The sequence below is a fragment of the Trichechus manatus genome, unplaced genomic scaffold (assembly GCF_000243295.1).
Source record: "Trichechus manatus latirostris isolate Lorelei unplaced genomic scaffold, TriManLat1.0 scaffold00220, whole genome shotgun sequence".
NCBI lineage: Eukaryota > Metazoa > Chordata > Mammalia > Sirenia > Trichechidae > Trichechus > Trichechus manatus.
In genome coordinates this window covers 2358914-2375179 of record NW_004444156.1, presented here as the reverse complement: position 1 = coordinate 2375179, position 16266 = coordinate 2358914, and the positions used below count along the sequence as shown (strand labels likewise).

Here is a 16266-nt window from a genome sequence, read left to right as displayed (position 1 = left end):
AAGGAGCTGACAGATGGCAGCCATCCCTACTCTTCATGGCACTGAGAGTTATTATCAATTAAATGTGCTTTTATCTGATCTCTGGTCAACACACTGTCATGGTCTCAGGATTTTATGATGTTTCCATTGGGATCTAACTTCTTGAGACAGTTTTCTGGGTAATTTTGCATCGCTGTTGTTTCTCAGTTTGAAGGATTATAAAATTATAATAATAGATCTAAGTGTTGATGGACACATTCACTAAGTCTCCATAGCTGTGGCAACTCCTTGATGAGAAGCTCTATAACACACCAATGCCAACCGAGTACTTTTTATTATTGTTATGGTTGGACAGTTTATTTCCAAAGAGCTCAGAGCCCTGTGTTGACATCATCCCAGTACAGCCTTGGGTGAGGTAAGACAGTTAGAGAATTTTTTTAACCCCCAATTCACTTGTCTCTAGGTTGCTTTGTAAGAAATGTTTAGTCGTGAGCCTGAGTGCTTAGAGAGCCATTGAAAAGTTTAAGCAAAAGAGTAACTTGAGCGAATACTAAAAGCCATCTCCTGTACTCCCGAAGGAGGAATTTCTGCTGGTTCTTAGCTCTTAATGATTTCACTCTAGGAAAGAAATTTATACACATTTCTTTTCCGATTCAGGTCAGTGGGTTACCAACTCCAGATCTAAGCTGGCAGCTCGATGGAAAGCCCATACGCCCTGACAGTGCCCACAAGATGCTGGTGCGTGAGAACGGGGTGCACTCTCTGATCATCGAGCCAGTCACGTCGCGAGATGCCGGCATCTACACGTGTATCGCCACCAACCGAGCAGGCCAGAACTCGTTCAGCCTGGAGCTTGTGGTTGCTGGTAGGCTCCTCTCTGAATCTTTTCTCTGTCCATACCGAACATTGGATTTAGAAATGCCAAGTCATACTGCGTTATTCAACAATATGGAAAATCAAACTGCGGAAAACATAGATTGTAGCATCAAAATGGCCGATTAGGACATGCTGTAAGGCTTTAGGAGCCCTGGTGGCGCAGTGGTTAAGACCTTGGCTGCTAACCAAAAGGTCGGCGGTTCGAATCCACCAGCCACTTCTTGGAAACCCTGTGGGGCCATTCTACTCTGTCCTATAGGGCCATTAATGATGACGATTCTCATTTATTTTTTTGGGTAAGGCTTTAGTGGTTAGGCACCCAGCTGCTAACTAAAAAGTCAGCAGCTTGAGAACACCCAGTGGATCCACAAGAGAAAGACTTGACAATCTGCTCCCATAAAGATTACTGCCTAGAAAACCCTGTGGGGCAGTTCTGCTCCCTCACGTGGGGTTGCTGTGAGCCGGAATCAACTCAGTGTTACCTAACAACAACATCAGGCATTGGCAAGTCGGAAACACTGATTTTCCTTACTTCAGTGTAGCCATTGTTAGTTTTCTTTCTTTCCTCCTGCTGGCCTGATGAAGAGAGCAAAGGACGTTAACAGCTTTCCTGGGCCGTTCAACTTACCGTGTGTGCAATGCCTCCTAATGTTACATAGAGAGCAACAGAAGTGTGGGCTCCAAGAACCAGACTTATGTGAGATTTTACACACACACACACACACACACACACACGTATATATACATATATATGCGCACACACATATGTACACACACATATATACATGCACACATACATATATGTACACACATGTATATCCACACATGCATATACATATATGTGCGCACGTATATGCACACATGTATATAATGTGCATGTGTGTGTGCATACATATATGCATATATGTACATGTGTATATGCATACACACGTATACATATACACATTCAGAAACACACATATGTATAGATACATATACACGCATATATGTAGATACATATACACACCCACACCTAGATTTAAAGTGATGTAAGGTGCAGTGATTTCAAAATTCAAAATTTTTAAACGTTACCATCTACCCACAATGTCAGAGTCAAATTAAACTCAAATTTGCTTTTTGATTGATTATACTGTAGGTAAATTTTGTAAAAGCATTGTCTATATGAAGTCTTAAGCTTTTGGTAAAAACCGAAAATGAAATCATATTTATGGAAAGGTTTATATCATCCTTAAAAGTTGGACACAAGTAAAGATCCTGATATCTGTTCTCTTTTAAAAAAAGAAACAAAACAAAAACATGTAGTATAGTCCAAGAACCTTATCTTTATGAGTTATGTAACTATATATTATTTTTTCCACGTTTTTTCTCATACTTGTTTGCAAAGCATTTCATCTATATTTTCTCAGTCCTCACAACAACCCTAGGAAATAATCACAGCGAACCTTTTCCCTCATTTAACAGATGTAGAAATAGAACGATTAAGTGACTTTCATAGCGTCCCATTTAGTAAATTGAGGACCAACTCAGAAGAACACTGTTGGCTCCTAGAACTCTTCCAACCACACGATGAGCCACTGAGCTCTTTCAAAAAAGAACAGTAATGAGAATAAACCTAGAGGTCCTCCCTAAAATCCTGGATTTTAGTAATAGCACCAAGATGTTGCTTAGACAAAACCGTGCTGATTATGCGGGCTGTGGTACTACATGTCCGCCATGCTTTGAAAATTTTTGTACCCGTTTTTCACACTCAGTTCGATTTCGTTCATTCCTCTAACAATTTCTCCTCAAACTGAAAGTGTTCACTTTTCTCCTGTTGAATGTCCTTGATCATCCTGCCCTTCAGGACCGAGAATTGAGAGTCCGGGAGGAGGCAGACGCCTCAGTGTGCCTCAGTGAGCACCTTCCCCGGTAACTGGAAGCAAGATCTCCGGCGTCAAATCTCAGTTCCAAATCCCAACTCTTGTTTACGTTACTCACTGTGTGACCTTCAGCAAATATATGACATCTCTGCACCTCAGCTTCCCCATATGTAAATGGGGATCATAAAACCTCACAGAATTTTCTAACGGTCAAATCATAAGATAAATATGAAGCCCTGCATAACGTGCATCGCACTGCTCCAAAATGGTGGGTGTTATCCGTCCAGGCAAGTTGCTAGGACGTCAAGTCTCATTCTATACACTTTATGCTCTTTTCACAACTGGGACCCAGAAAGAATATTGAGCGAGCCTTCGTCCCACTTCCCCCAAAATAGCCCAGATCAGGGAACAGCGTAAACTCCAATGAAAATATAACCTTCTACTTAATCTAAGGTCTTTGTGAGTTTTAGGCATTTGAGAAATTCAGGTAGAATTTTTATCGTCTGCACCTGGCTCTCCCCGACTTTGCTTTCATATGTTGTCACTCCCGATGAGAGACTGGTGGTGAGGAAGACACAGTTCCTCAGATTCGTTGTTGGTAGCTCAGAAGAAAATAATTAAACCTTATTCTTTCTGTAAAATGGTTTCTACCACAGATCCAAGAAAACAGTTTCCCCCCTTGAGTAGTAATATCATGGTGTTATTAATAGTCAATTCTGGAAATAATCACGCTGTCTTTTTTGATGGCTTCCTTCCTTCACGGTAAATAATAATCATCTGTTTTTATAGCTTCCTCCAAAGAATACAGACTGCAATGAGTAACTGATGGGATGCGTACAGGTTACTCTTGAAAGCTGTCAAATTTAGATAGATACCGCCTTTTACCTTCCCCGCCTCTGCATCCTGTATCCTTTAAATCCTTGACCCGGGAGTTGGACGTCTTCTGAATTTAGACACCCGTGAGGCGATCCCTAGCAGTACTTGTCCTTGGCAGCATCGGTACATGGCAGTGGTTGGTAGACCGTGCGGGCAGGGTAACGTCATGAGCAGTGAAGCCAGCACAGGTGCCAGCGAGGACGGAAGTGTCGTGAGCAGCCTGTCAGACAGGCATTTTGTGGAGCAGATGGCTAGTGGGCTGTGTGGGCCTGTGAGACCTGAATGAATTGATGGGATGAAAGATACGAACCTTTGCTTGGTCAAAGAACAATGTGGAGGGAGGACTAGCGTCTCACCACCTGTAGTGGAAAGTGATATCCTAAAGTAAAAGCTGTATTCAAACCATATTCCTAAGAGCGTCGGGAAGCTTTATGGTGCTCCTTCTGCATGCCACTGATGAGTAACTCAGCTCCTGTTCCTCAGCTAAAGAAGCACACAAACCCCCGGTGTTTATCGAGAAGCTGCAGAACACGGGCGTCGCTGACGGGTACCCGGTGCGGCTGGAATGCCGTGTGTTGGGAGTGCCGCCACCTCAGATATTTTGGAAGAAGGAAAACGAGTCACTCACTCACAGCACTGACCGAGTGAGGTGAGACTACACGCTGACTTAACCTGACCCCTCACTGCTGGCTCCTGACGGCACGCCAGATACACTGTGCTTAGCGTGTAAACCTGCGTGCAGACGTCATGATAGTGACGCCAATACAAAACTCATTCTTTACCCCAATGTATGAGTCAGTAAGAAGCGCAGAGTTTGGGAAGCACATTCTGACTTAATCTGATGGTGGTTTTTTTTTTTAAGTATTTATCTTTGTATCTAAAGAAAATGGGGAGTTCCATTGTTTCCATGATGATAGAAAAAACTATCCAGTGGTTTTTGTAAAGGCAGAGCCTTGACCAGAAATTAAGTGCACAGGTTTATCCAGCCTCCTGACGCCCGTTCTTCTCTCCGTTAACACGCATGGGGCTAGCAGCCTCTCTAGAATAATTATGAACCTATTATCTGCTGCTTGCACAATTCTGATCCTGCTGATCTAATTAGAAATGATGCTTCATGTCCAAAGCCCCTTTTTAAAATGTAGACCCCCTAATGACTTGATCGCTTTCTCCAGCATGCATCAGGATCACCACGGCTACATCTGCCTCCTCATCCAGGGAGCCACGAAAGAAGACGCCGGGTGGTATACCGTGTCAGCCAAGAACGAAGCGGGGATTGTGTCCTGTACTGCCAGGCTGGACGTCTACAGTGAGTGTCACGTCAGCTCCTCTCCCTGCGCTTCTTCACCGAATTGTAAACAATCAGACATCCACGCAGCAAGTCGTGTTACTCTTCTGTAGTTCTATGAATCCTTGGAGTGTTTTACTTGCCAAGTTTCATATTGTTCTCTCTCTTTCTGTTTATAGTTTCTCGACACTAATAGTGAACACACCAGGAGAACAAATACCCAAGTATCACTCAGGAACTCTGAATTATTAGCAAATTCTGCATGCTGATTTCTCGTCCATTGGCTAGTCATTTGTGGCTTCCTTCCTCAAGCATCCTCGGGCGTTAACCGTAGGCAAAGGCATAACCACGTGTTTTTCACGTTTCCTGGTTCCTGTGTTCTGCACATGACTGCCTTTTAACCTTTCTTTGTGTATTATAATCCTATCCCAGTGGCCTAATGCACTGGAAGCGTGTGTACGTGATGCTGGAATGCCTACTTCGTGGCTTCGTGCTTTGGTTGTCAGTAGAGCTTGAGCAGCTCAGCAGTAGTATTTGTGAGTGTTTGTGTATGTAGATTTGTGTACATGCCTCCTAAATGTAAAGAAAACGGCTCCTATTGAATTTACAAACTAGTACGATAGCCCTATGTGAGCCACGGACATTTAAAAAAAAAAAAAAAAACTAGAAACAATAGGAGCTAATTTCAAATTTTACCTTTTCTTGAATAAGAAATAACTGACTTGGTGAGGTTTTTCAAGATATGAGTGACCTCAGCCTTCCTTACTGCCTAATTCCTTTCAATTGGTTAGTGTTAAAACATCCATCCAGAATACCCAACTACCATAATGATGGCATTTATAGATTTTGAGCCTTGGAAGGAAATAAGACTTTAGCGGTGGGGGAAGGAGGATGAGAATTAGGAAGCTAAGTGACTGTTTCAGAGGATCCCCGGTGCTACAGTATTTCCTTAAAAATACAGATAAATGATGCACTGTCTTTATTATCTAGCTGTTACAGCTTCACTCCCCTGGGCAGACAGGAAATCTGTAGCATGTCGGTAAAACACAAAAGTATCCCTAATTCTAGTGTCCCTACCATCGACGTGTTCATTCAGTCTTCACAAAGACTGTGTGCCTGCTGTATCCCAAAAGAGGTCCCTAGGTGGCGCAAACAGCTAAGTGCTCGACTGCCAGGCAAAAAGTTGGCAGTTCGAACCCACCCAGAGGTGCCTGGGAAGACAGGCCTGGCGATCAGCTTCCAAAAGGTCACAGGCTTGAAAACCCTATGGAGCAGTTCTGCTCTGCACGCCCAGGGTCGCCATGAGTCGGATGGACTCCAGGTCAACTAACAACAGTAGATCAAAAGGCATTCGGTATTTACTTCAGACATCTAAGGGCTTTCCAGTGATGTCTTGGTTAAAAATCGGAATTTACTCTTTTTCTTTGTAGCCCAGTGGCATCAGCAGCCACAGAGCACCAAGCCGAAAAAGGTCCGGCCCTCTGCCAGTCGCTATGCAGCACTTTCGGACCAGGGACTCGACATCAAAGCAGCGTTCCAGCCCGAAGCCAGCCCATCTCACCTGACACTGAACAGCGGCTTGGTGGAAAGCGAGGACCTGTAATCCAGCGCTCCGGTCACAGCTGAGACACTGAAACAGCCTTTGCCTTGACCACACTGTGTAAAAAGGCAGAAACATACCTTTGACGATAAGAAATAAAAAAAAAAAACAAACAAACACCAAAATAATATTTTTCTTACTTGACATACCAAACGTAGAGTTTAAGTAGGTGACGCTAATAGAAATGTACACATTGCACAGAAAATTCACATTCATCATCCAGTTTAAAACTTTTGAATTGCTGTGATTAAAGTGGTCTGCAATGCCAAAATGCTAAGGGAGATCAGTTGTGCAAAGGAAGCCACAATGTGTATTATCCGTAAGTGCCTTGAAACACAAGCTGTAGGTGCTATGTAGCGTGATAGTGTGAAATGCTGACCGTGAGGCAACCGTACCACCAATGATACTAAAATGATTCTAAAGTGGCAGTGTATCCAGACAGCTACAGTCAGTCAAGTGCAATATGTAAGGATAAAAAAGGAAAAAGAAATGACAACGAAATCCAAGTAAATGCCGTGTCTTTGCAAATTGTTTTCTATAAATCATAAGGAAGGAACTACTTGCCTTAAATTTTATTAATACTAAGAGTTTTCTAACAAGGTTAATACCTAAGTTCTTAACTTTGTTCTTCTTTATGCATAGAATTTCCTTTTCCAGCTACCTTGGTAGGAAGCTTACTTACAAGCCATACTAAAAGGCTAATTTAAGTATAAGTAATATAAAGTATTCTGAATAAAGCAGAAGTGTATGACAGTCCATTCCATGAAAGGCATGCAAACTACCCAGATGACCAAGGCATACGGTATTGGGAGGAAAGGAGGGCCCGGAAGGGGAGCAGGGAGGTGAAGGAAAACGTTCGTGGCACAAATACGTTCTATTCATTTGGGTCAAAGTAGAAGGGCAGGAGATGTGGCAAAGGCCAAGCTTTTCTCTGGTTTTCTTCAAAATCAATCTAAGATGTTGATGGGCTGGCAGGGCCATTCACAAGTCGAGGAGGCTGGGCAGCTGGAGATCTGGAGCACATGTGCTGTGGGGATTTCAGCCTGTCTGGTCTGCGTAGTAGCTGAAGATTTGAGATGTGTAGAGCAAGTTGACAATGGATTGAGACCGCAAGGTTGGCGTAAATGAAAAATTGCCTGTAGGATCTAGTCTACTGGAGAGAAACGGAGACTTAAGGAGAGATATAAACAGGTTTGTGCCATAATGTATTTTTTTTTCCCCAATGGCATCAAGATATTATGAATGGAAAATACTAGCTCATGTCCCTGCTGCCATGAAACCTTGCTGTAAGAAGGTGCTGGGCTCTGAGCAGTTTGTAATGGCATCTCAGCCAAGACTGCTTTTTAAATGCAGATGATTCTGCAGTAGCTAGATGGAGTTGATTCTGACCAGACTTGATGGTTTTAAGTCGGAACCAATAAATCTTAAAAAGGAGAAAAAATAATTTGGCCTAATATTATAAAACATGAGGCTTTAATGGTACTTTGTTATGAAAAGAGAACACTGTATTTCTTATGCAAAACACATATAGCTTTCATTATTTATACTAAAAATGTTGAACTCTCTTAGCTCAGTTACTCAATTCAATACGTAGTTTTTTTTTTTTTTAATAATTTTGTATCTGTGTACCACCCCATATATTTCATATTACAGCTTCACATGTACAGCTTTCTACTTCTTTGTAAGAACACCAACCAACCAAGTTTTAAATGATGAATAGGCCTGAGCACTGGGGGGCAGATGTGGTACAAGTGTCTTTGGCCACAGTTATATGCATTGCTGATATGGGATTTAATATTACCATACATAGTCTCTCCTGGACCTATCTACATTGTAGAATTATGACTTAAGTCATATCTTACTTGCCAAATTTTTCTGAATGTGACTTGCTAATTTGCTGGGTTTGGGATTAACTAGCATTATTTTGCCACCTTTTATGTTGTATTTATATTAAAAAAAAAAAAAAGTACTATCCTACTCCTTTGGATTGTTGTGCTGGTGTAATGTGGATTTAACATCAATAAATATTTAACAAATAATAGTTGTAATTTTCTGAAGCAAAGTATTCAGTTGTTTGTTTTCTATTGCCATAACAAATTAGCACAAATTTCGAGGCTTAAAACAATACCCATTTATTAGCTCACAGTTCTGAAGGTCAGAAGTTGGGGCATGATGTGGCTAGAGTCTTTGCTCAGGGTGTTACATGGCTAAAATTAAGGCATCAGCTGGGCTGTGTTCTCATCTGGAGCTCAGGATCCCCTTCCAGGCTCAAGTTGTGATAGTATTCAGCTCCTTGCAGTTATAGGACTGGGGTCTCAGTCTTTCAGTCGGAGGCCCCTTTCAGCTCCTCGAGGCCGGCCACTTGCATTCCTTGACATGTGGCCCCCTCCATTTTCAAAGCCAGCAACGGAGACTCTCCCTTGTGTCATATCTCTTTCATGTTCTGAATATCTTTCGTCAAGGGTGTTCCAATGCCTTTTAAGGGCTCAACTGACTAGGTCAGGTCCAACCAAGAAAATCTCCTCTTAGAGTCATCTTGTTTGGGACTTTTAATTACATCTGGAAAAGCCCTTCAAAGCAGCACCTAGATTAATGTTTGAATAACTAGAAGGTATGTGTAGACCAGAGGGTGGGGACCTTGGGAGCCATCTTAGCATTCTGCCTACCACATCAATTTATCATATATATGTATGTGAATAAAGAGCCCTGGTGGCAAAATGGCTAAGCACTTGGCTGCTCACAGAAAGGGAGAAAAGACCTGGCAATCTGCTCCCATAAAGATAACAGCCTGGGAAACCCTACAGGGCAGTTCTACTCTGTCCTATAGGGTCACTGTTGGGTTGCTATGAATCAGAATCAACTCAATGGCACACAACAACGATGTATGTAAATACATACCAATGTCCTAGTTTACAAAGATACATAAAATACAGCACGAAGTAAAAAAGGAATAGAAACTGATAAGGGCATAAGGAATGAGGCAACACATACCATCCATATATGTATACACACATACAATTATTATCTAAATAGTTACAACAGATGTACAACATATTTTGCCCTGGGCTTTCCTGCTACAGGAAAAAGAGAGAGAAAGAGATAAAGCTAGTCATTTATGTAATTAACAGCCTCCATAAAATGAAAACTCTTACACAAGCTAAGTGATAGAGCTTTAAGGACACATTTGAATTAGGCCACAGTGACCCCCTTCAGGTTGTTCTGCCCAGCCCCGTGACTTTCTCCTTGCTATGTAGCTTACAACATCCATTATGTACTTTAGTGGTGAGACAGCTAGAAACTGCTGTATCATAAGCTGACATTCTTTTTGATTAAATTATGACCGTTTCTAGTCTACTGATGAGCCTGTCAAAGGCACTCCTCATTTCTGTTAGTGTTTTTGATTTCTAACATTTCCTTCTAAAGCTTTCTTAGAGTTTGCATCTCTCTGCGTACATTACCCATCTGCTCTTCCATGTTGTCTACTTTTTCCATTAGAGCCCTTAGCGTGTTAATCATCATTTTAAATTCTCAGTCTGTTAATTCCAGAATCTCTGCCGTATCTGTCTGGTTCTGATGCTTGCTTTGTCTCATCAGACCGTTTTTTTCTTGCCTTTTTAGCATGTTTTCTAATGTTTGTTGGTGTTGAAAGCTGGACATGCTGTATTGGGTAACAGGAACTGAGGTAAGTAACCCTTTATGTTTATCCGGCTAGGAGTTAGGCTGTATTTAATGTCTGCGGTACTGTAGTTCTCGGAGGTGAAAATTTCCTCTGGTGTCCCTGTTTTTTCCCATTGTCTTTGGGTTTTCCTAGAAACTTCTTACAGAGTCTGTTTTGCGCCTCAGATGTTATCTGCTGTTGTTCCGCTGGACCCTGTTGATGTGCTGGTAAGGGAGTGTGGAGGGAAGAGTCTATAGCCTTAGGTTTAAAGCTGCTTTTTAGCTGGCCTGAGCAGCTAGGCTGTGACTTTCAGAAGAGCTTCATAGCCTTTTTTTTCCCCACTCATATGAGCCAGAAAGGCTAAAGGTTGCTGAGCTGAGCCCTTCCCCTATGTCAGATAAAGCTCTAGTTGAGCAGTTGCCCCCGAGGGTAGGTCTCTGTCACTGAGAGCATAATGCTCTGGGCGTATTTCAGAATGGTTACTTTTCCTCTCCTCCTGATGGAAGCAGGGGATTCTTCTCTGATCTTCATCCTAAAAACCCGATGGGGCTCTTGAAGGTAGCTCATGAAGTGTGTGGGGTCCCCCCCAAGACTGCTCTCGAGGAATTTTTCTCTCTCATGCTATCCACACATAGCCTCCTGCAACTCATCAATTACCATGTAAGCGTCCCTTTCCGTTCCTGGCCCCAGCGGCTTCTGCTCCGGAACTCTGTGATTCTCTGCATTTCCGTCCCTAGTTCTCCGGGCAGCTCTTTGCCCTGGGACCTCAATTCTCTGAAGGATGTAAGAAGAGTTAGTTGTTGGTTTTCAGTTTATTCAGCTTTTTTCTTGTTTGTTAGGAGGGTAGAAGTGACAACTTCCAAGCTCTCATAGTCAAAGTGGAAATCAGAAGTCCCTGTATTTTCTTTTTTTAGAGATTTTTTTTTTAATTGTGATTTAGGTGAAAGTTTACAGAGCAAATTAGTTTCTCATTAAACAGTTAATACACAAATTGTGACACTGGTTGCCAACCCCACGATGTGTCAACACTGCCCTTCTCCACCCCGGGTTCTCTGTTTCTGTTTGTCCAGTTTTCCTATCCTTTCCTGCCTTCTTATCTTTGCTTTGGGGTTGGTGTGCCCATTAGTCTTGTGAACTTAATTGAACTCTGAAGTACATCCCTCCCATGTGTTATCGTTGGCCCTACAGACCTGTCTCATCTCTGGCTGAAGACTGAACCTCAGGAGTGACCTCAATACTGAGTTAAAAAGGTGTCCGGGGGCCATACTCTTGAGGTCTCTCCAGTCTCAGTCAGACCAGCAAGCCTGGTCTTTGTGTGTGTGTGTTTATGTGTGTGTGAATTTGAATTTTGTTCTACATTTTTTTCCCACTCTGTCTGGGACCCTCTATTGCACTCCCTGACAGAGCAGCCAGTGGTGGTAACCAGGCACCATCTGGTTCTTCTGGGCTGAGTCTGGTGGAGGTTGTAGTAGTTGTGATCCATTAGTCCTTTGGACTAATCTTTCCCTTGTATCTTTGGTCTTCTTCATTCTCTTCTGCTCCAGCCAGGATGGGATAAGTAGATGTATCTTAGATGGCCGCTCACAGGCTCTTAAGACCCCAGTTGCTACTCACCAGTTGGATGTAGAACATTTTCTTTATAGACTATGTTATGCCACTTGAGATAGATGTCCCCCAAGACCATGGTCCCCAGCCCTCAGCCCAGTAGCTTGCTCTCTCACGGCATTTGGATGTGTCTGTGAAGCTTCTATGACGTTGCCCTGGTCAGGTTGTGCTGACTTCCCCAGTATTGTGTACTGTCTTACCCTTCACCAAAGTTACCACTTACCTACTATCTAGTAGTGTTTTTCCCTCTCTACCTCTCCCCTCCCTCATAACCATCAAAGATTGTTTCTTTCTGTGTGGAAATATTTTCATGTGTTTTTATATAGTGGTTTCATATAGTATTTGTTCTTTTGTGATTGATTTACTTCACTCAGCATAATGCCCTCCAGACTTACCCATGTTGTGAGATGTTTCACAGATTCATCATTGTGATTTTTTTTTTTTTTTTTTTTTGGTAAGCATAAAAATATAGGACCTACATATATAGGTTAGGCTGTGGATGTTTTTACATACATGTTTGTATGTACAGCATGTACATTCATATATATAATAGAGCACAAAGGCGGCCCAGTCATGGAGGCTTCTAGACACATCCAAACACCTACAGGAACCAAGTTACTGGGGCTGAGGGCTGGGGACCAAGGTCTCAGGGGACATCTAGGTCAACTGGCATAACATAGTTCATAAAGAAAACGTTCTACATCCTAGTTTGGTGAGTAGCGTCTGGGGTCTTAAAAGCTTGCGAGCGGCCATCTAAGAACATCTATTGTTCCCATCCCATCCGGAGCAAAGGAGAACGAAAAAAAACAAAGACACAAGGAAAATATTAGTCCAAAGGACTAATGAACCACATGAACCAAAGCCTCCATCAGCCTGAGCCCAGAAGAACCAAATGGTACCCAGCTACCACCACCTACTGCTCTCTAACACGGAGCACAATAGAGGGTCCTGGACAGAGTGGGAGAAAAATGTAGAACAAAATTCAGATTCACAAAGACCAGACTTACTGGTCTGACAGAGACTGAAGGAATCCCCCAGACTGTGGCCCCCAGACACCCTTCTAACTCAGAACTGAAGCCACTCCTGAAGTTTACCTTTCAGCCAAAGATTAGACAGGCCTATAAAACAAACAGTAACACATGTGAGGAACGTGACCAAATGGGCAACTCCTGCCCAAAAGCAAAGATGAAAAGTCAGGAAGGGACAGGAAAACTGGACGAATGGCAACAGGGAATCCCAGATGGAAAAGGGTGAAGTGCTGACACATTGCAGGGATTGCAACCAATGTCATGATAACAATTTATGTATAAATTTCTGAATGAGGAGCTGATTTGTGCCGTAAACTTTTACCTAAAGCACAATTTAAAAAAAAAACACATTCCAGAAGAGAAATTTCTGGGTCAAAGGGTATGCTCACTTTTAAAATTTTAATACATATAGCCAAAATTTCCTACAGAAAGGTGGCACCAAATTCATTCTCTCAGCAATAGAAAAAGGTTGTTTTTTCCCTGAACCCTAACAAATACTGGGTAGAATAATAATATCGACCTTTTAAAATTTGACAGTGGCAAATGGTATATAAGAAGTGTTTCAATTTTTATTTTTTTGACTTAGTGAGAGTAAACTATTTTAATGTTGAATGATTTTATATATATATATATATATATATATATCTATATATATATATATATATCTGACCTTCATGACTTCACCCTCAGCCTTAGTCTCCCAATCTCTTATTATCCACATAAGATTTTAAGTTACTCAACCACAAGAGATAGTTTAATCATGAACTTGGACTACATATATTTGTAAGTATTCAAAAGAAAAAGACATTGAAGAGTTGAATAGAAAAAGTATAAGATACATGTAATTCTTTTGGTATTTATAAAATGAAGAACTGGACAAGATGATGTTTAATATTATTGTGCTTCTGGAGTGCAACAGAATTTATGCGTATCCATTTATATTCCTATACGGTCTAGGTCTCATTTGCTTGCTTACTAACTCCATAAACAGAGCCTGACGTGCAAACTAGAACCAGCAACATCATTTATAAACCTGTGTTTTTCAGAGCATATGACACTTCATGTTTCACCTACAGCATGTGACGTTCTGTTTTATTCATAGTCATTGACCTGCTTTAAAATTTTATCTAATTAAAGAGTTTGCCTACTTCACTAGAAAGAACGTCATGCTAAACACTAACACATGCTTTCGCTAAATTCCTTCTTTGAGGGCGTTTCAAGGGCCTCGTCAGCCCTTAGAGCAGTAGTTCTCAAGGTGTGATCCCCAGACCAGCAGGGAACTTACTGGAAATACAGATTCTTGACCCTTACCCCAGACCCACTGAATCAGAAACTCGGAGGCCAGGGCCGGCAATCTGAGTTTTAGCAAACCCTCCAGATGATTCTGGCGCACACTAAAGAGAGACTCTCCGTAAAGCTGGCAAACGATCTTCCTTCAGAAGAGACTGTGGGATCCGCACATGGTTTTTTGTAGTCACTTGATGACAAGAAGAGACTTACAAGACAGTGTGTTCTCTGCCAGTGGACAATCTTCAACGGGCCTCAGGAGTTTTGTTCTTGATTTCCTGTTATTGGTTACTGCTTCCGCACAGGCAGCCTCACCTAATTTCTTTGGCTCACAGGGATGCTGGATAGTATCACTGGAATCCTTCCTAATAAGAGAAAGAGGATTATGGTATCAGAGAACTGAACCCTCTCTAAGGAAGTGCATTCACCCCATGAAAATAATGTCATATCACAAAATGTAAATAAATGATAGACAAACATCCATGTAAATGGCACTGATGTAATTTCCAATTAAAAACAGTACCATGGGTACATAAACTGAACTCTACAACATCCCCAAATACCACAAAATGCCCATAAAGAGTATTTTTAAAGGCATAAATCCAAAAGAACAAGGAAGGAGAGGAGACAAATGGAAGAACAATTTTTATAGCTAGGAAGTAGACTGCTAGCCCACCTGAAATAGCTAAATTTTGGTTAGCAATAGAGAAAACTGAAAAAACAACCCAACTTCCATGAGAGTCCCTAAAAGGCTCCAGAGTTAAGGGTTATTTGGGACTTCTGTGGAGGTCCCTTGGAGCCCTGGTGGCGCAGTGGTTAAGAGCTCGGTTGCTAACCAGCCGCTCCTTGGAAACCCTATGGGACAGTTCTACTCTGTCCTGTAGGGTCGCTATGAGTCTGAATCAACTCGAAGGCAACAGGTTTGGTTTGGTTTTTGGTTTTGTGGAGGCCCCTTGGTAACAGTTAGGAATGTTGATAGTCAGCATTCCAAGCAGGAGACAGAATAAGTCTTCTCTGGAGAATCTGACCAGTTCAAGAGAAAAGAAAGTAACTAAAACAGTGCTTCTCAAAGTGTGCTGCGAGAACCTCTCAGGTTCCCTAGATCCTCTCAGACGGCGAGAGAGGTCAAATCTATTTTCAAAATAATATTGCAAGGTTAATTCTCAAAATAACGCTGTGATGTTATTTGCCTTTTTCACACTCATTCTCACAAGCATACAGTGGAGTTTTCCAGGAACTACAAAAGGCATGACATCACAAGATACTGAATGCACACGCCAGAGTCCAGCTGTCTTCTATTAAGCTGGACACTAAAAAGATCCTCAAAAAATGGAAAAATGTAAATATTTAGAAATAAAGTTGCTTTTCATAAAAAATTACTTATATTAACAAATAATGAATTGACTGTTGTTTTAAAGTTAATAAATACTTCAAATTTCTTCAGTTTTAATTTCTATTATGGTAAATATTGATGGCTGTAACCCAAATAAACAAAAGTTCTTTGGAGTCCTGACTAATTTTTAAGAGTGTAAAGAGGTCCTGAAACCAAAACATTTGAGAATTACTGGGATAAAGAAACTGATACTGTGGAGTCTGTCACGGGAAAAGTCTGGTCAGAATACCCCACAACGAAGATCATAGTCAACAATCCCCACCTATGAACAAAGACCATCCTATTTGCTTTTTTTGTTGTTGTTTTTCAAACATTTTAAAATAAAATACATACCAAAAAAAAAAAAACCCATAAAACAAGTGTAATAGCTTAGCAATTTATTACAAGGTTAACACTCTTGCAACCACCATCCAGGTCAAAAAAGATTCTTGCCAGCCAGAATCCCTTCCGTGTGCCCCATTCCCAATTCCAGCCCTCTCCCTCCTTCCATCTAAAAAGAGCCACTATTCTCATCTTCATAGTAATCACTTCCTTATATTTCTTTATGTTTTGTCACACATGTACATTCCTAGATATTATAGTTTAGTCTAAGGAGCTCTTGTGGCTCAGTGGTTAAGCACTCGGCTGCCAACCGAAAGGTCTGCAGTTCAAACCCACCAGCCGCTCCACAGGAGAAAGATGTGACAATCTGCTTCCATAAAGATTTACAGCATTAGAAGCCCTATGGGGCAGTTCTACTCTGTCCTATAGGGTCACTATGAGTCGGAATTGACTTGACAGCAACGGGTTTGGTTATAGTTCAGTCTTGCCCCTGTTTTTA

At 41.7% G+C, this 16266-nt stretch overlaps 1 protein-coding gene across 1 annotated transcript in view; it reads left to right on the top strand.

Moving 5' to 3' along the window:
* The window catches only part of PALLD (palladin, cytoskeletal associated protein), a 450487-nt gene extending 443915 nt beyond the window's left edge, over nucleotides 1–6572 (top strand). Inside the window, exons 17-20 of the mRNA XM_004388882.2 lie at nucleotides 637–844; nucleotides 4074–4239; nucleotides 4763–4896; nucleotides 6306–6572. Of these exons, the coding sequence (XP_004388939.1) occupies nucleotides 637–844; nucleotides 4074–4239; nucleotides 4763–4896; nucleotides 6306–6478 (681 nt within the window). The 3' untranslated portion in view covers nucleotides 6479–6572. The remainder of the gene's footprint in view (nucleotides 1–636; nucleotides 845–4073; nucleotides 4240–4762; nucleotides 4897–6305) is intronic.
* The last annotated feature ends 9694 nt before the right edge of the window (nucleotides 6573–16266 follow it).